At 31.2% G+C, this 27,368-nt stretch overlaps 1 protein-coding gene across 3 annotated transcripts in view; it reads right to left on the minus strand.

The window, feature by feature from the left end:
* The window catches only part of LOC105253546 (laccase-5), a 112,838-nt gene that overhangs the window by 1,247 nt on the left and 84,223 nt on the right, over positions 1-27,368 (minus strand). For all 3 annotated transcript variants that reach the window (XM_025410032.1, XM_025410033.1, XM_011261653.2), the window contains 8 exons: positions 4,379-4,745; positions 3,729-4,013; positions 3,211-3,484; positions 2,729-2,933; positions 2,180-2,364; positions 1,252-1,447; positions 536-748; positions 105-335 (listed from right to left, as the gene is read on the minus strand). In XM_025410032.1, coding sequence (XP_025265817.1) covers positions 105-335; positions 536-748; positions 1,252-1,447; positions 2,180-2,364; positions 2,729-2,933; positions 3,211-3,484; positions 3,729-4,013; positions 4,379-4,734 — 1,945 coding nt within the window. In that variant the 5' untranslated portion in view covers positions 4,735-4,745. The remainder of the gene's footprint in view (positions 1-104; positions 336-535; positions 749-1,251; positions 1,448-2,179; positions 2,365-2,728; positions 2,934-3,210; positions 3,485-3,728; positions 4,014-4,378; positions 4,746-27,368) is intronic.

Below are 27,368 nucleotides of genomic sequence, written 5' to 3' on the forward strand. Positions count from 1 at the left end.
TGTATGCAAACTTTTGCAATTATGCGAGCAGCTGCAAACGGAAGCAGTTTGCATCTCATCAGACTAATGCGCGAGAAGTTTTCAAATTGTCGTTGTGAACTTACCCGGGTTATCCGCACGGAAGCGGAAGATGACGTAGCCGTTGTTGGGAACGGCGATGGTGTCCTTGGCAGGTGGCAAGTTGAATTGTCTGTGCAGAAGACCTCGCTTATCGAGATCGAGGGCGTGCTTCAAATTGATCTTCTTCACATTCCTGTCGGGAGAACGGCCGATGCCGATCACGTTGAACGCGTATCCGTGCAAGTGGAAGGGATGCGACAGATTAGGCTGTTGTACTGTAATCAATCGTACACAAAGGAATCAAAATCATGTTTTCATCAAAGCGTAATAAAATGAAAATTCTATTGTAATAAAAAAAATCTTGTAGAATGAAACTTTTATATTTCTTTTAATGTCATTTATACTTGAGGTGTATTTTTCTGCTTAAAGTGGAAGAGCTTTGCGTGACAAGAGCAAGATTATACCACAAACATACCTTCGTCTACGAGAACCACCTCGACGACCGCATTATGCGGAATATCGACTTGATGCGTGCACATGCAGTTGGCGCCGCAATCAGCTGGTCTATTATCACCGTTGCAGAACTGTTCAGGTGGGATGTCATCGATCTGCGAGATTGGCGGCGCCGGAGGGAACGTGAATGAGATCTCGTCCACGAGAGAAATCACGTGGTCGCCAGTAGGTGCAACTACGGACACGAGATAATACATTTTTATTAGAATTTTTTAGTAAATGTATAATAATGAGTGATAACATTAATTTCTGAATAAATGAATTCCACGGAAAATTTCGCGCAAAATTTTCGTTAAAAAAATATCGACTCCAAGCTAAAAATAAAAAAAATATGCGATTGAAAGATGCGGCGATAATTTCAAAACACCCTGTACGATAATACAACACCGGTTTGTATCTTCCAATGCTTATCGAATCTAATTATCCCGAGGAAAAAGTACCACCACTTATAGCAAATATACCCTGCGAAGTATCTCGCGTATAATCCTTGGAGTTTCAAGGCTTGTCGAAGATGTTGCATGAACGCGCGTCTGAATTATATCTCTTTTTAAGCATACCTTCCTTCGAAGGCCTTCCTTGGAAGGCCGTATTTATATCAAACGAAAATCAAACGCAATCATCGCGTGACGCGTTCGCTTATTTTTTTGCGAATTAAATCAGCTATTAACGCATCCTTACCAAGGAAGCGATTGTAGGTCTGCGGCTGGAAGACCTCCTCGGGTCTGTAGAACAGGAAGCGGAAAGGTAGGAAGATCTTCACGTCGGGGCGTTGCTGGAGGATACCCTGATCGATGTGTCGGGCATTCTTCAATTGACTCACGCAAACTGCATCCTCGCGCGGTCGGTTGCAAATAGCATCCAAGGGATTGAGAACCTGAAGAAGAGAATATTCGATCTTGACCAAAACAACAACAACAAAATCGAGTCCTTTAAAGAATACTTTTGAATTTAACATAGTTGAGAATTCCTTCAATATTTTTTACCCGCATTATTTATTTTTTAAATAAAATATCTAGCATGAATAAAAGGATTTTTTATTTATAGCATATTCTATTAGATATTTGTAATCTATATAGTTGCATTAATTCTTTTAAAAATCTTTTGAATTATAATTCACAGTATTCGTTGTCATTTTTTTTCAAATAAATTATTCGATGAGAGATTTTTTTATAATGTACATTTTCTTTTTTAAATTATGAGAGAATCGCTAATCTATCGATTGAAGATAACATAAATTTTTTTTGCGTTGTTATATTTTGTTCATTTCAATATCACGTATTAAAATCGATACCTTATATTTCATTAAAAATTATATAAATAATAATTTAAATTAATAATTATAATTTATTTTTTAATTATGTATCCATATGAATTCTTTTTTATCTCAAGCATGCAAACAGATGGCAGTGCATATACTAAGATAAAATTTTATAAGATTGAATAAATAAAAAAAAATTCATAAGGTTCTGAAAATAAAACTTTGTTAATAGAATGGGCGTAAAAGAATTTAATTTCAGCTTTAGCTTCGATCGTAAAAAAAAATATATGGCATGCAACAACTAATTAATAATTAACGATAATCTTGTAGAAGTAGAAATATATTTACAACGCCCTGTGGAAGACCAAAGTCATACGTAGGCGGTGCAGTAAGCGGTTGATAAGGACCACGAGCATATCGCAGAATACCCAGCTGCTGGGCACGTGAAATTCCGCATTCTCCGAGCGAACGAAGTTGAATCCAATAAGCGCCGATAGGCTGATCAGCATTTATGACGAAATCGTAACGTTCGCCTATTAAAGAAACGTAAAAATGTTTAACGCAAAATCAACGGAATCAATTTTTGAATTATTTCATTAATAAGGATATCAGGATACATTATTAAGATATTCATCATGTCTGATATTGACTATTAGGCAAATAATCTTTTTTGACATTTGACAATTTAATTTCTTTATTCGTAATTTGTGCCTTTATGATATATCGAAAAATATTTTACTTTTTGCAAACTTTTTGTTTTTAAAATTTTAATATCATAAAGCTTTTCATTTCTCCAAATATTATAATTATTTTTTTCATTTACCTTGCTTACTTAAACGATCAATTTAATTAACTTAGGCAAAAAATTTAGAATCAATGTGGAATAGATCGCTTTACCTGAAAATGAAATTATAGTGTTCACTTGTATTGGTTGAACTGCTTCACCATCGGTGGCGATGAGGGTGAGAGTATGACCCTCGATTGTAATTTGAGAGGGGCATACTGATCCAAATGAATTAATCAGTCGGAATCGATAACGACGACCAGAAGTTATCGTGAACACTTCGAGCGGCGTGTTGGTCATGAAACCGGTATTAGGATCCTGCATTGAACAATGTACGACATATTAAAAAATAAAAACATGATTACAATGCAATTATCATCTTCTACAATAATAAAAGTCAAAGTTTATCGAGCAAATTTTGCCCGCAATTTTCTTTAGACGTACTTATACTGATTACTTTAAATTTTTACTATTTTTTCTCATTTGTAGAAAAATCTAAAAACGAATCGACATAAATTGAAGTTGGTGCTTATCTGATGATATTAAATAATATATCATCTTTATTGAAAATCAATTAATAATCAAAATAACGTACTCTAAATTGACCTTTCCCATTGATCAGTGCGCTTTCAGGTGCTTGACCGACATTGACTGCAAGACGACCTGGATAACGTTCAACAGCACTCTCGTGGAACCAGTCGCTGATAAGCGCTACGTGCGTGGTTAAATCGTAATCGTATAGATTGCTATTAGGATCCTTGCTTGGCGGTTGCCGGATTACTACGCTTCCATAGAGACCATCTATCTTTTGCATGCCAGTGTGAGCATGCCAGAAATGTGTACCCTCATTGCCGGCTGTCCATTGATATCTTCACGTATCACACAATTATTTCATTTCGTGAATCTCCAAAGTTTTTCGTTTTTTTTCGAGTTATAACAAATTTAATAAAATATAAATAATAAATAAAATAATAATAAAATATAAATATAAATAATAAAATAAAAAAAATTTTTTGAAGCCTTATATTAAAGTATACACTTAAAAATTATATATTTTCCTCTAGAGATAAAAATGTTTTTTTAATTGCACGAAAAAAGCAAGATCACGCGTACCTAAATGTACTGCCCTCTTGAATGGGACACTGTGTCACGTAAGGTACACCATCATAATATTGAGATCCTCTTTGCCATACTCCGTGCCAATGAATTGTCACTTCCATTCCCTCAATACGATTTTCCACGTCAACAACAACTTTGTCACCCTGGCATACCTGAATACTCGGGCCAGGAATCATTCTGTTCGCGGTCAAAATACCTCTCTCCACTCCGTCCGCCAGGACACACTGACACTCGCTCCACACGGCATTGGTTGCATTTGGTGTGCATACTTGACACGCTCTAGAAATTTATACAACTTGCAACGATACTAATCACTTGAGCAATCCATATATTCTAAGAGAATGAGATTATTCGAAAGTTAATTTTTCAATTAAAAAGATATTTTCATAAAAGAATAATTCTTTATAATTTTTATAAATAAAATTTTTATCAAATAATTATTTTATAATTTTGTAAATAATCACTTCATAATTTTGTATAAATCATAAATAAATAATAAATAAATAATTAGATTAATTGTATAAATCATAAATAAATAATAAATAAATAATTAGAATTTCTAACATTTGTTATCTCTCTTTTGCAATTTCCATCATCGTTAAAGATTTAAATCATTTCGAGATCTCTTGCAGTGATGTACTTACGCTCCGAGTACGGTATAATACTCGAGTGTGAAGTGATAGTAGCATATCCTGGGCGGTTCGCTCTCGCGGCAAGCACGAGCGCACTCGTCCGGTGCCGAGAGCGATGGATTTCGGCGCAATTCGGCAGTGGAGCGCTCATTAAAATTAAGAGGCCGCGTCCTCGGCGGCCTTAACGTCACCCCCCGAGTGCCGAGATTGTCGATGCCGCCGAAACCGCTGCGAAACATACCGCTAGACGGGTGGGTTTGCACCAGGCCATGGGCCGTGGGGAAGAAAGTCGCGCTATCAGTCTGAGAGAAGATATCCGTTTTGAGAGTGGGACTCCAGTATGAGGACGACCCCGATTGATCTGCCATTGTCGATTGATCTGCAGTTCCAATCATTTTTTTTAGTTGATTTTTCATATTTAAAATATATCTTACAAGTTAATAAAATTAAGGAAAAGAGATAGATCTTTATAAAATGTCAGAAAAAATTAATTCTTAATATTTTTTTTGAATATTTAACTTTAATATAGATTATAGATTAATTATTTATGAGAGAAAGAGACAGGATACTATTCTTAAATTAATTATTTATTGAATTCACAACATGCAAAGCAATTAGTTATTCATATGGATAAATTAGTTAGATTATAATAGAAAATAATCTTCCAGGAAAATCTGAAGGAAGAAGCAATAGAAGATAAAATTTGTATTTAAGCATTTAATTTTGTTTTTGAAACAAGATAGATTTCAAAATTGCGATATGATTAATCAGTTCCTTATTATTATTGATTTTTTGCACGATTGTTATATGATTGTTATATGATATCGTTATTTTATCGTAAGCAGTTTCGTAATCGTATCATTACGAGCGTTCTCTTTTTCTGCTTCTATTTTCGTATCAATTAGTCCTGTAAATACACGGAAGAGTCGGGAAAAGTTGAAGTTTCAGTTCGTTACGTGTATAGAAATCGATAGTATTTCAATTTCAATCGATACATGAAAAGCGTAACAATATCAGAACTCTCGAGATCTCGAGTCGAATATTTCCAGAAAATATCTCAAGTCTAAGAGTCTCCTTAGCCTTACAAATGCAGTTTGTAGTCTCGCAATATTTATATATTTATACATTTCAATCGGCAGCTTTAAAAATTATTTTGCGAAGCAAGAAATATTATACAAATTTTCGAGTAAAGAGCTGAAATTTTTCTGGCACACAAATGAGAGAGCAAACTTAATAAGCGCACTTAAATATAAAATGTGGGGACCTCAATAAGATTTATTTGTTGCGCGAATATTAGCATTCTTTTACTTACAAAAAATTAATTAATGAATTGTGATCAATTTCGATCGGCCTCTTGTTGACAATAATCCATTTCAAAATAATCAGTTTCTTTTCTATGGGATTTTTTGATTTGTATCGAAGAAAAAAAAGGAAAAACTACTGGCGCATTGTAGTCACGGTTGAAGCTAGCAATGGCATGCTGCGATAGAAATACTATTAATAAAGATCAGCCATTGTGCTGTCTACGATTTATCTTGCAATTTTTCAAGTATGACGTCTAAATATTTCATGCTTCAATCGTAACATTTCTTCGAGTAGGTATATATTCGAGAACGATGTAGCATTCAATAGATGATTTAAAATCACATTGTATGCGCTTTCTACTAATATTATGTTAGCTCTGATTGAAGCAATATCTCAAAATGAGAAAAATTTGCAATCATATTTGTATAGTCTTTAAAAAAATTGTATATTTATTTTCTTAAAAATAATAAATCTTGTATATAATAAAATTATATATTATTATTAAATATTTAAATATAATAAAATTCACATATATACATTATGATTTATATAAAAATTTATATATTCATGAATCGAATGCATCACCATTTTATGCCTTTCTTTGATAATAAAAAAAGTGGAGATGTCCAAGACGTTTAAATCATCGCCCATTTTTACAAGTAAAATTTTATTAAATACCTTTTTTACGAATCGTTTTCCTTCATACTGTCTTCTTGAAGTTGTAAAATAGTCACAGAAAACTTTTACAGTATTAGTAATCTTGAGTATTTGTGTATTTAAATAATATTCTTTTAATAAAACGCGAAAATAAATCTCTCTCTCAAAGAATTAGACAACAATTTAACGAAAGAAAATTTTTTTCTAATAAACTCGGAACTATTTATTGAATTTTGATTAATATTTAAAAAAAAACATAACATCTTATAAATCTCTAATAAATTATCTAATAAATTATCATATCTAATAAATTATATAATTATTTTTTCGATAGACACACAATGGAATATATTATATCTCGGTCTATTCTCAATGATAAACCACTTTGAATTATATCATTATGATTTATTCTTTACGATCTTACAGATGACTTAACGCGTTCTGATCTGCAATCGTTCGCATTTCGAATATCATGAGATTGCATCGGAACAGAGCACTCGTTAATCTCTTTCTTTCCGTCGGAATTGTTACGCGTTACACGACGAATGACGTAATGGACGCATACATTGAAGCACAAATTCTTACATTGTCTGATCGAGTCGAGTCGACGTTGATCTGGCGGATATTGAAACTGGTACGACTGAAATGCACCACGAGAATAACATTTCGAACTGCCGCATGATTTATATCTCAATGAAAGTTGCAACGCCAATTCTGTGAGAAATTTTTACATCAACCGACAACGATTTATTGTGGCTCAGCTGCGAGGATCATGTCCATTTAAATAAGAATTTTTTACCTGAGATAAGCTGACACATTAAGTGAATCGATGTAATTTATCAAAAATAATCGGGGACATTATTTTATTAATTAATACATGATTTTGATATTTACTTGCGATTAATATTTGTACGCGAAATATTCATATATTACATGCTTAAACTTAAGATTTATTTTAAAATTATGATGTATTTCTTCAAAAAGAGATAAAGACCCAACATTCAACTATCCTAATGATAAATGACATTCAATATTTTATTTTATTAATAATTTTATTAATAATTTATTATATTTATTAATAATAATTTTATTAAATCATAATGTATAAAATTATAAAATATAATATAAAATTAAATAATATATTAAATTTTTTAATATTTTAATAATTAAATATTTTTAATAATTAAAGTGTCTTGTTGAATTTTAATTAACAAGTGCAATGGAAAGTTATCAGATTTCTTACTCGTGGAAAATCTAAAGCCGAAAAGTTGGCGAATCTAGAAGATCCATCTTGTGTATCCGGTAAAGAGTGTCACGCGAATACTCGGATGACAATTAGACGATGAGGCAACGTTGTGGTAGCTTGGTCACGTTATTTAGAGCGAGTGCATAACGCGGGCGTGTAATGACTCGTCCTCGTACGACTCAGGTCGTTCATTACACCAGGCGAGGTGGGTGACGACACTGTTGTAAGCGTAAAGCCGTAGCGCGGTTGTGCAAGAAGAAAAAAACAATGAATTAAGTAGGCAAAATCGCGCTTTCACGGTGCCTCCTATTTCGCGCGGCAATTAACTCAACTCGTCACACTTCCATTTTCACGCCAATTGTTCGACCGATTTCCACGACCCGAGATACAACCGATACTTTCGTCAATTTCCCTTTCCTTAATCTTCGCTGATCAACAGACGTCTTTTGCCCGTCTTATATTTTTTTTTATTATATTTTTTACACTTATGTAATATATTATCATGCGAATGTCGATTGTAAACGAGGATGAAGCTTGATGCATCTAATTTTAAATTGCAGATTGCAGATTGTCTAACGAAATATATTCGTTACGCGAAGCAACACGTCGATGTTCTATTGAAATGAACACTTTGAGTTGTGGCATGAAACACGCACTTTCAAAGAAGTAATTATGCTGATTCTAGCTACGATTAGTGAATCTTCGTGAGTGTTGGTCATTTAGGTTCTAAATTCGTATAATTACGTAAAATAAACGTGCTATTGCTCCGCGAAATACACGGGCTAACGTATAATTTTCATAATTTTTCCTCATGTTTTTCACATTGATTTAATCTTTCGTTATGTTCGCGAAGGAAAAATGATTACAAAATTAGATACCGATCGACGAAAGCATTTAGAGAAAATTGAATCAGTGTTAGTTAATCAAAATTGAATTTGTGTAAAACAATTGAGAATAAAATTTTGATATATCACGTTTTTCCATAATATCATTACTTACAGCTATTGAAACGTATAGACCTTTCTCCATTTTCGTTTGTTTAATTATATCTATTAAGATTATATTTATTATAAAAATTGTATTCATTAATTTTATAAAGATTGTATTTATTAATTTGAAGTGGTAATAAAATAAAAGGTATGAAAAAATAATTTTTTCAGTGTTCCTCTGGATTTTTAAATATTCACAATATCAAGTGTTTCTCTCAATTTTACGTTGCATTGTAAGAAGAAAGTATCAACTCGATTTTAAACTGCAATTTTCCTCATTTCAACGTCTAGAGCGGAAACGTCATTCGAGGCTCAAAAATTAAAGTGGTCTCTTCAAAACATCAAAGCAGATGCCGCAGCTCGTTTTCGATCGGTCGATTTTAGTATGTGTCCAAACTTTTTTCGATCATTACACATGTCTTTTTTTCGACACGCTGTAATAATGTACATTTTGAGAAGAGGTCTCTGCGATTAAGTTCGCGCCTGTAGGGGGGACCCTTCACAGACGTCAGTTACCTGCCCCATTAATTATCCCGACATCTTACTTCACTGGACGGATACGGCTTTCAACCAACTCAATTTAGCACTTATCACGATTCAGAACGATTATTTTTTCTCGCTCGTTTGTCGAGTCGCTTCTCATATCTGAACAAAGTTGGATCAACGCTTCTCAATCAGAGAAGATACTTAGGAATGACGAAGGATGTTTGAAGAACTTATAAATAATTTTGTGGAAAGATTTATGATCAACATGAAGAAACGAGATAAGGTGAAAGATCGCAAAGTTATGTGAAATGTCACAGTTACTACCGTCGTTGCTTGATATTTTCCTCCAGGCAATAGCGCTTTATCTGTTGCAAATGCGGATGTATCATTGCCTGCTACGAAATCAGGAGCGAGCATAACTAATACTACCGACAGTTAATGTAATTAAATGTCAAACACGTCACGTAAGATACGCTATGATACCGCAACGCTAAGAAGTGCATGTATCGGGTGTCCGTGCGGTTTTTGGCGAAAGAAACACGAACAAAATTAATATAACCCTTCATATATGCATAAAGTTATGGGAATAAAATTTCGTCACTTTTACGCGACGACCTTTTTAACGAGCTAGTTTTAACGGTTACTTCTTAAATGTGGTTTTACAATAAAAAAATGAAGAAACGTGAAAACATTTACGAGCGGACAATGAAACGCGCAAGGAAGTGAGAGCGAAATTTGCACAAAGTTGCGTGATAAAAATCCGCTTTCGTTTCGAGCAGTTAAGTGCTCGCGTGCCAAATCACGAAATGCAAGGATCTATCCGAATCATCTCATATTTACGGAAATATTGATTCGATGTGTAACAACGAAAACGAAAGTGTGAAATAATTAACATTTTTGCGCGGAAAAACAAGATGTTTATTTCCGATTGCGGTTATCACGAAACGAAATATGTAAGAAAAATCCCAGTATTATTCACCCTACGTGTTTCAGAAGAGGATCGAATTTTCTTCTCACCATGTATGCATGTTATTGATATTTACCGTGGGAGTTGCTAGACCGAGATTGCGACCCGTCTTGTGAAAGTTCAAATAAAATGCCAGCAATCGTGATGCGACGAGTATCGAGTCGAGTACACTTAATGTCGCATTTTAATCCCTTGTTTCCTGAGCAAGAGCTTCAAGAAGTTATTTAGACGTAATCCAATTAATTTTAAATTTTCATTCGAAAAGTTTGATTCACGTATATTTCCGTATTTCTTATGATTTATGAATGACTACATGATATAATTATCTGCTATATAAATCTAGTAACGCATTTATGTAGCACTATAAAATTCTTTATCACATAAATGTACTATAAATATATTTTTTAATTTAATTTATATATTTATATTTTTTAATATAAATTTTTTAATTTATCATGATATTTTTAGGTGCAAAATATTTCTTCAAATAAAGATAAATATGTGATATTTTCTTCTTATGGATATTAAAATTCTCACAGATTTATTCATAGTCATTTAAAAGTTCTCCGCTGCAAAATTTAATATCTTCTAAAAACAAAATTTTTCCCCCCAGAATACAGAAATTGAAAAAATACAATTCTCGCCGAAGTTTATAACCATTTGCGGTCAGTGGAAACGCTTGAGCTGAGAGGCACATAGGTCGGGGAGAGCGCGAGATGGAAAGTACGATGATCCGCCGGCAAACTTGGCCTTGTCCTTGCCCTCGTCTCATCTTACGGAACGGCTGGAAGAGCTGCTCTCTCGTGCAGCGCGATACGCTTGCGTAAACCAGGTATCGGGGCAGGAAAAGGAGAAGGAAAAAGATGGAGAAACATGTGGGATAGGAGAGAACACGTCGAAGCGACGAGAGGAGCGGTCGCGAGTCAAGATTGGCACATAATGATCGCACGTAAACGCAGCTTCGATTGCGCTAATGGACATAATAACAGCGGTTTACGCCGCAAATCAAGGGATGGGTATCGTGTTATGTATCTCAAATTGTAACCCACGAAAGTCAGACAGCCACGTGCATCGGGAGAGAGAGGAGAAATGATCTTAACGGGCGTATTCATCATTAGCGTACGTCAATTTCCTCGCGTTATTGAAAGCGCTCAAGGCATATATTCCTCTCATTAAGCCGGGCGTGACGAGGGAAATGTCTCTCCGTACGATTGCGTACTTGACGTAGGAGATATCCTGGAGGATCGTCTACCGCGATTGTGGTTTCGCCGATGGATTAGCACTCGTTGAATACAAAACCACGTGATTCAGATTGATTTAGAGCTTCGACTCTCGTTCGAAACCTGGTAGAAAACTTGCCGCGCATGTTCGAAATAAGTTTCTCCACATTTATCTATTTGCCCGTCTAAATTAAGCCGGAAAAATCGCTCACCTTTGCCCCCGACCGCTCGCTTGGGAAAAAAAAATCGGCGTTTCCATTCCGCGCGATTTATCTTCGAAAAATGAAAATAATATTGCATGCGCTGTATCTCTCGCGAAAAGCAAGAGCGAACCGCTAATCTCGCGATAACGCGATTACCTGGCTCTCGGCTCTCGGCCGAGTAATTAACCGATAATTAATACCCGAACATCGAGAGATGGACCTTTTTATTCTCTCTAATCTCGTCGTCGTTTGTAAAGATCTTTCCCGCGATTGCGTTAGCCGCGGGCGAGTACTTGCTTTCTTGGCGCTTCCGTACCGCAAATAAGACGATCGCGAGGCACTTAAATAAATGATTCGCTTCAACGATCGTTACAAGAGAAAGGCATATCTGCCCGCTGCCCACCTTCGCGATAGCAACAGCAACAGCATCAGCCGCCGCCGGAAGTGCTCTCACACACGCAGGAATAAATTTCACGGTCGTCGGGATCGTCCTACTAAACTTCTACCTCGAGTACCGCCGATTCTCTCCCGCATTGTCGATTTATGCTCGCGAGCGCGTACTTTCCTCGGCGATCGCGGCTAGAAAAAACTCCACCCACCCTCTATCTCGCGGACGAGAAGTAGAGAAATTTTTAATTTTACATCGATCAAACGGCCGGTTGGTCCAACCGAGACTCGAATATCGGGTATCACACATTGTAATTTTCACGGTACTGTAATTATCGGGCTGCTCGCCTAGCGATATATAGATTGCGATCGTAAAATATTCCCGTGACTTTCCCTTCTGCTGACGCTGAGCGGCGATGTTTCTAATAATGTCCGTGCATTATCGCGCCCCATTCGTCTCGTTGCTTTTACATACGTCTTCTCTGTCGCGTCTGTTGAATGGAAGAAGATTAGTAATTATTGTAATTATCTTAATTATTGGATAATTATGGGATAATTATAATTAAAGAGCTGTTTGTTACACGATGAGAGATTAAGGGTAAACCGATCGTATGATTGAGAGATAAAATTTAAGCTATAATATTCAGATACAACTACAGCATAAAAGATATTTACGTGATATGATCAACCGTAATATTTATGGATTAAATAAATTTTGAATTTCAATGAGATATCGAAATCTTTTGACACGAACAAGTAAAGAGAAAATTAATGATTATAATAATAGTTATTTCTCACTTGATGATAGTATAATAATTAAATTAAAAAAGAGAGAGAAAGTGTTTTATTAATATAAATAAAATATCATATAAAATATCACATATTCACAAAATAAATTCATCTTTAAATAGAAAAAAATATGAATATAATAAATACGAAAAAAACACAGAAAATTTAATCCTGGTGTTTATTGTACTTAATACTTTTTAGATACTTTAAATATATTTGTATTTAAATAATATATATTTATACATATATATAAATGAAATATGAGACGTGCAAAAACAGCATTTTATATAAAGAAATATTATTTCAAAATATAACGAGGCATAGAAATCTACACTTCCATTCATTTCCAGCCTTAATCTTCCGTCTTAAGTCTTAATCTTGAGTTTGATCGACCTTCGTTTTTGCATGTTGAGTTGCGATAAAAAAAAAAGTAGAGTATGTCGATCGTTACGAGAAGCTTCAGTTAATCATGGATGTGAAATTTGCTCAACAATTTTAATGCAATCGTGCCTGCGTGGCGTCCGTGTAAAGTGTAATAGCGAGATAATTTGATTGCAATAATGATATAGAGCGGATCATTGCGTTAAGGTTTTTCGGTATTAGAATCAGCGGGGAAAGTGAAATTTTAGTTGTAATAATAATGCACATATGCACGCCGTAAATTATAGCAGAACGAACGATCAATTAGAATACATCATTATACTATCCAATTTTTCGCGGCTCATTTATTTTTATTAGTTACTTGTAATAATATAGTATTTTCGGCTCTCTCTCTCTCTCTTATCAAAAAAATGATTTTTAATTTATTTGATAATCTCCACATCCTCAACTTTATAATATGATCGCATTATCTTATATAAATCCCAGGGACTCCAGATATATATTTATCGACGAGAAGATGCATCTTATGCATTCGAGGGTTAATGCCATCGCGTCTTATAATCTGGCCTTTGAAGAAATTCAACGTAAAATATGTTTCTTGAAAGAAACACATTGCATAACATTGGAAGCGCACAATGGTGCACGTTTTTAACGCGTCACGATCTTGATATTCGCAGCACATGTGCACAAGCTATATATCTCTATTTGTTGATCGACGGGGAATTCTTTGAGTAACTTGCTTGTGCCGCAACATTGTTACGCGACCTGCAGAGAAACGCCAGGTAATTACCTCGTAGAATCACGTCACGCTCGTACACTCGACGAACACCTAGACGCGAAGGTCTTGGTTCGAGGATACTCCTGCATCGCGATATAAGATGCACGTTGTGTTTGACGGTGCCGTTAATATACCCTTGCGATCGTTACCGCCGATGCTTAGCATCTTTACTGCATTCGCATCAGTAGAACCAGCCAATTAAGTCAGCCGTACGAGCGTTATTATTAGACTTTATGCACTACTTGTTACTTTTTTTCTCTTTCGTTTATTGAAGAAACTGACTGAATAGAAAATTGTATATAAAATCGAAAAGTCATGATAACGTTTATTCGTTCATCCAATAAGAGATGTAAAAGAAATTGGATTATAAAATTGATTAAAAAGATTTTATCATTAAGATATAATATGATGAAAGCGGAATATCTGTTGTATATAAATGATTACTGTTCTTAAAATTGTGAATCAGAATGAATCGTGTTATAGCAGATTTACTTTCATTCAATGGATTTTAAAGTGAAATTCTCGGTATCTTATAAATATAAGGAATTACATTCTGCAAAGTCATGAAAATTCACTCTTCGTATTAAAATTGCCAAATAATTTTTTTTTTAATAAAGCTGAACAAACACGGTCAACAAATGTATTCTTAAAAATGTTGGGTATTTAAAATTGCTTTAAAATATTTTTAAAGTAAAAGAAATTTTACTTTAAATTTAAATTATATACTCTGTCCTCCCGAGAGAGAAAGCTATTAATATAAAAAGATAAGACTTTATTTCAATAAATTTGAATACTATTTTATAAAGGCAGAAATTAAAATACCCAAAGGATTAAAAAATTTCAAAAGATTTATATTTAAATGATGTGCATGATTCACAAAATAATTATAAATAAATATAAATAGGAACAAAGAGAAATAAAATATAGTTTTTATATTAAAATTAAGAGACCAAGAAGAAAAAGAGAGAGAGAGAAAAGAAAAAACATCTTTATAACAATGAAAATTACATGTTGCAGATATGTGGGAGTATCTAGGACAATCTATTATTGGCTATATTATTGCTATTAACTGTCATTAAATTCACACCTTAATTCAAGTTGGAAGTATAAACGTTATCAGTTATCGCGAGAAAGTATCGATTATATATAATATATCTACGATTCTATAGAACCATCGAGCGCTAATATGACTCATTATCGACATTTTGTCTTATCTCTATGTTGCGTTTTTCTATTGTATTTTCTGTTCGCAAATTTCAACGAATTTTTCTTTAGCCTCTATTAATTTTTCTATTATATATTTTATAATATTATTATAATGTATAATTTTTTCCACAGCAATATTATCTCAGATAATATTATCTGATATTATTTCTTTTATTAGAAATATAATGTTAATCAGTTTTCTTAAAATAAAATCCAAATTTGATTATTTTCAATATTTATGAGGTATAATTTGTTTCTGATGACATAAACGTATTATGTCTTTTTTTAAATATATAAAATATTAAATTAATTTGTGGAAAAATTTAATGGAATTTTAATTAAGTAAAGTTGTCTCTCGAAGCGAATATTATTATTATTAGCGTAATATTATTATTCGAATTTTCATACGCATTCGAAAGCATATTTCACTGAAAGGATTGCACTCTCTTATCCGAGTATAGAATCTCTGGGCGAAATATCTCGATTATACATCCGTAATGGCATAGTTTACAAAGCGTCTGGGTCACTGCCACTTGGAAAAGAGAACTCGCTCTGCTCCTTTCTCTTCTTTATTTTTCTCATTTTCACTCGTCCGTAGGTCGGCAAAATGAGCGGTAGCTCGATCATTTGTGATTTGTTTCCGCAAAATTATACTTCGCCCAGGAGCAGAGGCTGGTAAAGTTCTGATTACAGAGAATTATATGTACCTTGTATTTTCCACCGTATTATTTGCCGATTTGAAACAATTCTCGAAGCCATTCTATCGCCGCATTATTCAACGCGACACCGATCGTCGCGAAATTATGCAAAGGCAAATGGCCTCCTTATGAGGAAAACTCATAATTTCATAATAATGGTTACATTGTCTAGGTAAGACATTATGTAACAGAAATTGTGGAGTGGGAAATTTACTTGAAGCTGACTGATCCGATTATTGACGCCGACAGAACTTTTCTTTGTTCATCACGTAATTGCGAGAGTATTGCAATTTAAATGGATTCTTAATTAGTTTCAAGAAACAGAGCTGGAATTCGCTATTGTACTGTTCAATACTTGTAACTCGGCATTAAATATTATTGCTTTGCATAAAAACAAATATATAACTTTTTTATTTACAAAGAGAATATTTATTGCAATTTTATATTGCATATATAAATCAAATTATAAAGTACATATATGTACAAATAAATATCTATAATAAATTATATTCGACGACAGGCTTCTTTCTGTTTTATCAAAAATATTATCGCAATATTTCAATGAAATTATTACAACGTATATTAATATTTTTAGAATAATTTTTATCGATGAATGACAAAAAGCAAAAACGAAAACAATCTTTCGGAAATCTAAATTGATATTAATAATCTTATGTTGTGCAAAATTGTATTAACAGCAAAATATCTCGTGATTAAATTCTTCTACATCATCATTTTATGCAACGTAATACACATGTAATTTACTTACTATTTGATTTGAATCTAACGTTGATTGCTTTATGTAAATGTCACATCTAAGCAATATACATTTTGTAATGCACAATGCATTGATTAAAATGAAAGTTTCAATCGAAAGTTTCGTCGTTATGTCATAGAACTGCATTGCATGCAACATGCAATTAATGTGTAAATTTTATCGTCATCATTATAGTAATGATTTTTAAGCTACATCGTATTATATATTTGTACCTTGTATTCTGTATTTTTTAAATCATAATTCTTTGACTTTAATTTATTAGCTCTTAAAAAAAAATGTTTTAAAGAAAGTCAGTGTTATTGTGGCAATCTATATATTGATAATTCATATTTTAAAATATTGTGTAATTTGTTTATAAATCTTAAATTGTAAATTTTGTAAATAAATCTTAAATTTTTATACAATTACTTAATTTAAAATAGGCAATAAATTTTCAATTTTCAAATTCTTTAGATTTAAAATTTTTTAGCTTATCGATCAAAATTATATTTATAATATTTCAATATTTTTGTCAATTAAAAATCGGATTAAAATTTGTAAGAAATTTGTCGTTTAAAAAATAAAGATCTTACAATATTGTATGAATTTTTGAAGTTTTTAATATATTTACAAAAATATGATATGTATACTCATAATTAAATTAAGCATAATAAAGCTATAATTCTTCAAAGAATGCCGACATTCAGCATTACATCGAAATGTTAAGGTGTCAAATAGTGTGATGTATAAAGTTATAAGATGAATGAAAAAGATATATATATATAAGTTTCACGTAACGTGCGTGTAATTGATTGACATTTCGACAGTTCTCGACGCATTTTTTGATCGGAACATTTATTGAGCGAACACATGAATACTTTACAAACAAGCCTGCCCTTTCATGGCTGATATGCTGTCACGTAGACTCATCCATCACCAGTTTGACTTTTAAATGCACGAACGATCACTTTCGCAGTAGCTATTGATAGCTTATTCGGGTTTGGATTGATATATACGAAAGCATAATTCTTTTTATTACGATCAGGTTGCGTTTGACAGATTACGCATACGCATATTGCAAAGGTTCGAATCCATACAAAGAAGCCTAGTAGTTCATAATTTATATTTATTCCTGTGTTAAATATAGTTTAATTTTAATAAAGCAATATTTCTAATTTAAATTAAAATATGGCCTATATAATCATTAGACGATATAATGATGCAAGTAAAAATATAGATATGTATTCTAATCCTTGCGAATAATTACTTAAGAATAATATAAAAAGAAATGAATTTTTTTGAGTGAATTAAATTTTTTAAATTAGAAATTATTAATGAGATATTTTAAAAGTAATTAATTCTTGTTACAAGTAGGACAAGTAGTTACAATTTGCTAATATATGTGATGTATATAATGTACTTTACTTTCTCGTAAAACTTGCAATAGTAGAATATAGATTTGCGGGTGTCGTTGGAAATACGAAGTTAATTTATTCAGCATGGTTAGGCAAAGAAACGAGATAAAACGAGAAATGTTTATCGTTTTGCTTTCCAACATGTTTTTTAAGTGAAACATCAGAGATTGTAACGGAGAAAGGTGGTTTATGGATCCAGATAAATTTAAACACGTGAACACATATGACTGATGCATTGCAAGATAAGTATGATTAAGTAAAATATTTTACATATAATTAAATCATATATATGTATTTTAATATATTTGTTTTAATGTATAAAAAAATTTTTAATATATAAGAAAGCAATAATATATAAAAAGCAAATCAAATTTATGTTTAAAAAGATTAAAATTTAAATAATATTTACATTATTTATATATATCGTTATTATTCATGCATATATTTACTTCCAAATTTTATTAAAATTTAAATAAATATTATAGTTTATCATATGCATTTAAATAAATATTATAGTTTATCATATGCATTTAAACTGATATTTTAAAATTAAGAATAATAAAATATAAATATTGAATATAACAATTTTAAAAACTCTGTATAAAATCGATTTATCCACGTGACGGTGTGATTTATAGTTATGTTAAAATTTCACGGTATTACCTTCCAATGAAACAATCTTTAATTTTACAGAACGAGAGAGTTCAATTCTAAAAAAAAAATTCCTTTTGAAAAGGCGATTATCCTAATCGCTCGAAGCAACGATCGGTCAGTCACTCGCATAAAATCGATCTTGTTTCGATTTGATCGACTGCCTACGTGTCGACGAAGTGATGCAGAAAGCGTGACACAGTTTTCGATGGTTGAAACAGCTGCTTCGGAAATAGAGAGTGGTCGATCTGTTTCGCACACGGAGATCCAGATAGACATCCTCCCTACATCTCCGTATCCGTGATATTTTCACCGACGAAATTACCTTTCGCCTTCGCCTTTGTGGCTCGGGATGCACGTAACGCTGCGGTCTTTTGATAATCAGTCATTAATGAGATTCGTGTTGAATTCTTTTTCGCGAATTTCTAACTAGTATGTTCTTTGATGTATATCGGCAGAGACAGTATATGATTAGAATCGTTATGATGTTAAAAACATGAAAGATCAGTTACTTAGTCATCAAGTTTCTCAACACTTAGATTTTATTCTTATTAAAAAGGAAACATTCATTTTATTGAATAACGCAAGAAATTTAGAGAAATTGAAAGATTTGATTTTTACTTTTCTCATACACATTCTATATATCGATATAATAATCTCGATTTCAAAAAATTATTTTGCATACAAACTCTGCGCATCTTCTCTTTAGCAATATTCCCTCAGCAATATACTCTTCCAAATGTCTCTTTTAATTATGTTAAAATCGCGTAAATGCAAATATATGATTGATATATCGTTATAATGACTTATCGATTTCTTGATATATTTGTAACAATAATCCATTAAAAAGGAAACATTCATATCGCAAGAAATTTAGAGAAATTGAAAGATTTGATTTTTACTTTTCTCATACACATTCTATATATCGATATAATAATCTCGATTTCAAAAAATTATTATGCATCCAAACTTTGCGCATCTTCTCTTTAGCAATATTTCCTCAGCAATATACTCTTCCAAATGTATCTTTTAATTATGTTAAAATCGCGTAAATGCAAATATATGATTATATATCGTTATAATGACTTATCGATTTCTTGATTTGTAACAATAGTCCATTAAAAAGGAAACATTCATATCGCAAGAAATTGAGAGAAATTGAAAGATTTGATTTTTACTTTTCTCATACACATTCTATATATCGATATAATAATCTCGATTTCAAAAAATTATTTTGCATACAAACTCTGCGCATCTTCTCTTTAGCAATATTCCCTCAGCAATATACTCTTCCAAATGTCTCTTTTAATTATGTTAAAATCGCGTAAATGCAAATATATGATTATATATCGTTATAATGACTTATCGATTTCTTGATATATTTGTAACAATAATCCATTAAAAAGGAAACATTCATATCGCAAGAAATTTAGAGAAATTGATTTGATTTTTACTTTTCTCATACACATTCTATATATCGATATAATAATCTCGATTTCAAAACATTATTTTGCATCCAAACTCTGCGCATCTTCTCTTTAGCAATATTTCCTCAGCAATATACTCTTCCAAATGTATCTTTTAATTATGTTAAAATCGCGTAAATGCAAATATATGATTATATATCGTTATAATGACTTATCGATTTCTTGATTTGTAACAATAGTCCATTAAAAAGGAAACATTCATATCGCAAGAAATTGAGAGAAATTGAAAGATTTGATTTTTACTTTTCTCATACATATTTTATATATCGATATAATATCTCGATTTCAAAAAATTATTTTGCATCCAAAATCTGCGCATTTTCTCTTTAGCAATATTTCCCCAGCAATATACTCTTCCAAACGAAGAACGTTCGACCTTGTCAAACGGTACCGGCATATCGATTTCTTGATTTGTAACAATAATCCATTATTCGACCTTGTCAAACGGTACCGGCATCACTTCGACCGAAAGGATGGCATTAAGCAGTCAATGACTGGCAAGAAAGCAGCCGGGCTAGTTTCGTGAGACCGCACATCGGGCGCACCGTCACCGCCGGTCTTACCAATGTCAAGTGCACGCGCGCTCAAGGAACTCCATCTCGTTTAACACCGATTTAATGGGACCGCTCGAAGTTACGTAAAGAAAATTCGACGAGGTCGTTTAACCTTAAACTCGACAAAAATGAGGAATGAAAAAATATACGAATACGAATGGACACACAAATAAAGAAATTGGAATATAATATATAAATGTAGATAATAGTATAAAAACGATATTTAATTTATATTTTATATTTTTTTATAATAAAAAATTCAATCTTATTTTCTGTTTAATTTTTCAAAGATTAAATAGTATTTATTAAATAGTAATTAAAATAAAGAAAAAGCCCTCCAGCAACGCATTGAAATTTGATTGAAACGTTTCGCTTTTAAAGATTAATATTACTTTGATTATATTACATATCAAAAGCGATAGATCAATATCTCGATAATATTAATGTCATCTATAATAGTTGTCAGGTGAGCGAAGGCATGTGACTGAGCGATCAATACTCCCTTTAAGGGGTGAGAGCGCGAATAGATTTGCGCTCTTCAAAAGCAATTAAGCTAATTAATGAAGTCACATAGTTAATGAGTTGCCTTTTGCTGGGACTTGTCAATTAAAAATCTTCATCTTCTGTAGTATAAAGGGAATAAATATCGTCCCATAAATTATCACGGATCCTACAAAGATATATCGCGTTCATCATGTGCAAATACAATTACTAGTACACACTCGAAGATTAATTATCAATTCGTTTTACAAAGAGGCAAAATATTCAGTAGGATATACAGAATATTGAAAAAGCTTTTTATAAATAAATAAAAAAGATTCTTATAACATTCCTTTTGTATTTCTTATAAAGCTTAAGAGATAAATTAATTTTAAGCGAATATTAATGTGAAATCAACTTGACATAAATTTTCAAAAAAATATTGAATAATACACATTTTTTTCTTTCTTTAATTTATGCAAGCGAAATATACATTTTCTAATCAATTTGCAATATGTGAAATATTGACAGGAAAATACCTGCAGACTAAGGAGGCTTTTTAGTTCAGTATGTTATATGGTCATGTGTTTTTTTTTTTCATTTGTGTCATAACTTGTTTTTGATGCTATGTCCTTAACGGTTCATGATGAGTTGACATGCGGTTTGTAGCGATATATCGTCATGATTGAAAAAGTATTGATTTGCGAGAGACGCGAATGTCGAGAATTTCATAGAAACGTGATTCGAATCCTATATGATTCTTCATGCATTTCTTTTCTTTGAAATATACAGGATGTTCGAGAAACATTGCGCACTTTCTCGTGACAAACAATATTATTTATGCAGAATTTGTAGTTGAGAGAAAATGTGTAGCGTCTGGAATATCACATATATACAAATGAATTGCGAATCTGAATTTAATACGGAACAACTTAAACATGCATAACATCACAAAAATTCGGAATTCATGAAACAATCCATTATTTAAAGAAAAATTTATATTCCTAAAATGTATATATGTAAAGTTAATACAGTTGGTTTATGGATACAGATGAGTTTATTTTACTGCTTATTGTTTTTGCAATCAGGTTGCAATCGAAAAAATAGAGAGAATTTCCACAAAAGGAGATCTGTATTGATCGTTTATTTGTGTACTGTAAATCTTGTGCCTACAGATGCGTTTAATGCTTAGTATTGTTTTTGCAATCAGGTCGCAACCGGAAACGGAAAGAATTCCCGCAGAAGGAAACCTATACTGATCGTTTGTCTGTGCACTGTAAATCTAGTCACGAGTCAAATTAAGGTAATTGGATTTAATTCAATAGTTCGATTCGTTTGCTATTCGATTTCTTATCTTCATTCATATGGCTAATAAGAGAAAAGTTTATATAAATAGCTATGATTTAAAAAAATTGGGACAAGAATTGTTTTTTTACCTATAATATAAAATAAAAATTTAAATTTTATGAAACATAATTATTTAACATTCGTTTCAAAAGATGTAGCTGCAGGATATTATTATATTTTATAACATTATATAAAAAACATGCAAAAAATATATATATAAAATGTGTGTTTATAATTTAAATATTAATAATTTACATGATTAATGCAGTAAAAAGTAATATATTAGATATAGTATAATAAATTACATATGATCTAAATATCGTTAATAAATATACACACAATTATAAAATAAAATATCGACATATGTCGTTTATAAATTACTTACAATAATTTTAAACCGCAATATGTAACTTATTGCGTTTTAGAAACTTCAAGATAAATACGCTCAACCTACATAAAGCATAATCTGTCACTGTCGAAAAGTAACAAAAACTATTGCAACTGTCATTTATCATAAAACTTTTTAGTTGTTTTGAAAGTTCTCGATAAAGTTGTAAATAGAAGCACCTTTTTATCTTAATGACCAATTTATGTAAAATAATAAATTTAACACGTCCAACAAGTTTCTATCCATTTCGTTAATGCGGAAATTTATCTCCGCTACTATAGCAGATATATATACATGTGTCCAACTAACTTTATTAAACTAACATATCGCATCACTTTGGAGAAATATAACAATTATTAATATCATCGTTAACATTTTACAAACTTGACATACACTTCTGTAAAAATTTGTTCGCTTTAATTCTACTGTATTATTAACTGTATTATTAACTTCTAACTGTATTATTAACGTAATAAAACTTTGATATTTTTCTTCTTTTAAACTTCGATGTATCTTGTGCCGAATTCTCTTGAAATAATATTCGGATAAAATGTGAAAAATATCGAGATCATGCAGTTATGTTTACTTGGCGCAGTACCTTTTGTCGTATGCAAGAGTCGCACGTGTAAGAGTCGTGATCTTTTTCTAGCCTTATTATGCCGAGGCGTTCTCATTTTCTATTGCACGACCTTTAACGTGCACCGGTTATACTTGTTGATGTTAGTTAATTGCGAAGTAACCTTATAGCGATTGCAGATATACTGATATAATAACGAGATCTTTTAAGATGATTACCAATAACTGCAAACATGCAGTAGATTAAATAATATCAATTTAATCATTTACATTCAGTTTTAGATCCCGTATTTATTCTAGAGTTTTATATCAATATTTTATATTGATTATTGAATTCTTGTTTTTTTATGCAAGATTTAATAGATCAAATTGAGGCAATACATTATTTTGTTTGTACGATTATTAGATTCTAAGTTCATTTTTCAAAACATATTCTTTCGATTTTTGATCAACAGATTAATAGATATGTGGAGCTATTTTAAATAAAATAAATTTATTTTAAATTAAAATAAATAATTTTTATTATTACATAAATAAAAATATCATTCTTTAAGGTTCAATTTATTCCTCAAAATAATTCTTACATTAGATGAATATCTTTAAGTAATTATTTCTCATGTCGATGGACGGTCGTAAATATTCGGATTAGTATCTTTCTCGGTCAAGGAAATTGAAGATATGCACGTCATGAAATTTAATGTTGAACACGTGCCATCGTCATTGACCAAAATTTCTGTTGATCATTCACGTCATGTACTGTTATTTGCGTGAGACGCATACTAATCTGCAATTTGTTTCTCTCTAAAATCCAATGATAAATATTGCAAGTTCTAAAATATATATGTGTGTCTGTATATTGTATAAAATACCAATTTTATTTCCACTATCTTCTTTTAATATATATGTATATCGTCATAAAATACTAGAAATATCAGTATTTTTTTAAAGCATTAATATTAATCAAGTGTTATCGATATTTCTAGTATTTTATGATTTTGATGCGTTTAATGTAAATTTGAGCGAAAGAATAAGACGATATTAATCCCGGTTCCAATCTTAATTTCGTCATCTAATTAAACGAGAAAATCAATCCGCAGGCTGAATGTTAATCCAATCTCTAGTGAACGTCGCATGACTTCGCAAAATTGGTCTCGTGATTATGCTCGTGCGATAGCCACGAAGAAATCGTGCACATAGTAGAAGTTCGACAGCGAAACGCGACGATAATGTGACGCTTATTAAAATTCCCCAAGGAATCCTACAACATGAATCGAAATCATACACTCTGCCAAATAAGTAGAAAGCGCAAGGAACTTGCCCGAAGCTAAAAGAAAAACACGAACGTGTTTTTTTTTTTTTTTTGACGTAGAGGAGATATTTCACAGTCATTAATGTGTAATATATATTTTATTTGTTTACGATTTATTTTTTATTACCATTAGTAATATTTTTGGCAGAGATTTATATATCCTAATAATTATAATTTTATTGTAATTATTTGTCTAATTACATTACTAATTAAATTTATAATTTACTTTTAGTTAGAACAAATATTTATTTGAAAATTTGAATTAAAGTAATATAAATTATTCGAATATACGTTGAACAAAATTGCTTTGTCAGTATCATAATGTTATATTAATGATAGTGAGTTCACTATTTACTTGCTCGTTAAATATAATTCCAGTAGCTTCTGATTATTGCGATTGTTAATGCTCTATTTCTGTATCGATTTATCTCCCAGATAAGAGTGTTATTAATTCCATTGCCGTCTATTCGCGAATTATACCGTCGCAATTACACAGATTTTGCGAATATCGACACAGCGAATACTCGACGATTTTGTGCGGCGATTAACATGAGTTGATAAAATCTGAGAAAAGTGGACTTTTGTCATTTCCAGATAATTTCTATTCATTAAAACGCAATTGGTTTTTCGAGCGGTATGAATCACCGCGAATGCAACGCGACTGTCACAAAAACGACTACTGCGGTGTTCATTCGCGCGTGAATTACACGACAAGTGAATGCAGATTGTATTAAAAAAAAAAAAAGAATTATTTAATGTATAATAATATGGCGCGATTATGACAAAGTATTTATATCAAAAAACAGAATTTCAACTAAAACATGTAATTAACTGAACAATTTAAACAACTTATATTTTTTCTATGATGAAAGATATGTAAGAACAGCTTTTACAATATAAATTCAACGTTTTAAAATATTCAATGGCCATTGTATATGTTATATAGGTATAATATTAAAAGATATTTAAAATCTGTAAAATTATCGACATAAAAGATTGAATTATAAAATCTAATTAATACAAAAATGCGGAGATTTCTGTAAAATATACTAATATATACACATTTAACATAAATATACTAAAATATCAGAGTTTCTCAAAATTATGGAACGATCGTCCATATGAAGTCAATACTTCACGTGCATCAACTTAACATTATTATCACTCTCTACAGGGAATCATTTTTACCATAAGAAGTAGAAGGAAACGTGTTTATTTCAATGGATTTCTCTTTTCTTCAAAACGAGATAATCCTATTTCGCCATTTGCCATAAATCAGCGAAACGCATTGCTGTGAAAACCCACACGCAAGTATGTGTTGCAAAAGCCAGCATTTTCCTTCAGAGATTTATCGATGAAAAATAAGATAGTTATAACATTAGAAATTTAAATTTTATCTCGTACTAATTTAGAATAAACATAAAATGCAGTATATCTTACTGATTTAGAAATCTCTCTCTCTCTTTTAATTCGTTATATAATATATTATTTACGAGATGTTTGAATTTTGCGCAATTGTGAATCATTTTGCTTAATCTGAAAGAAATGACAGTGAAAGAGATCGCACTAAGAATGTCGTTAAATGCTATCACAATTCTCGTGAACTCAACAATAATTAAAAACTTTCCATATTTTCCTTTCTCTCGTGGAAAGAGGAAAAGTTGTTTTCCCGTATATGTCTTCTCCGAAGCATTATGCGTTTCAAATCATTATTGATTCGTAAACACAACATCACGCGAAATTACGTATAATAAGAGCACAATTTGGCATATCTATTATATATCTATTATATATCTAATAAATATATCTAATAAATTTTTATGACAAATTATTACAGATTATTATTTACTAAAAAATTTATTGGACAAAAGTAGTATATAAAATTTTAAAAATATAAATAAGGATTAAATTGAATTAATTATAAATAATAAAAATATAACACTATTATAATTTGTAAACAAATAAACGGAAGAATTATCAAGCACCATGTTTCAAAAAATATTTTAAAACATTTTAAATTACCATTTCTTTAGGATAAACTAAAAGTTATCCTAAAAGTAAATTAGATATAAATAATCTAAAAAGTTACATAAATGGACGTCAAGAATTACGACATTTGCCGACTGAAAGCCAGAAAAATTTTATAAAAATTAATAACCCCCGCGCTAAGTCAATTGAAATGAGAGATTTCTTCAACCATCTGTTTTCTGCAATTAGTATATGGTATATATGTGATATAAATTATGAATTATATTATAAAAAATGATATCGATGGTAAGTCAAAAATTAGAATCCAACAGATGTCTCCTTTAAAGTGAATCTCGATTTTACTTTCAGATAGTTTACAAAAAGAGATATGAAGTGAAGTGTAAAAACTGAGTTTTTTTTCTATATTATAGACTATTTTTGTTCTAAACCTTATGAATTGAAGAACTCCAATTGTGTTATTTAATATTAAAAATATAATTCAAATATTAGTTTAATAATTTAAGATCAGTTTAAAGTAATTTTTAACATTGGGATATTATATGAAAAATTAAAAAATTAATTTATAAACTCTCGCAACAAGAATCACTTTTATGCATTTTTTACTGTATCCTGTACATCATCTTAGCAAATAATGTGACAGATAAAAATAACGTATTAGATAATGATAAGAATAACGAAAACAACTAGATAAGATAATGTAATAATGTAAGAAGATTAAATTATAGTTATTATAGTTA

This window comes from Camponotus floridanus, unplaced genomic scaffold, assembly GCF_003227725.1.
Source record: "Camponotus floridanus strain SB8 unplaced genomic scaffold, Cflo_v7.5 scaffold3, whole genome shotgun sequence".
In the NCBI taxonomy this organism is placed as follows: domain Eukaryota; kingdom Metazoa; phylum Arthropoda; class Insecta; order Hymenoptera; family Formicidae; genus Camponotus; species Camponotus floridanus.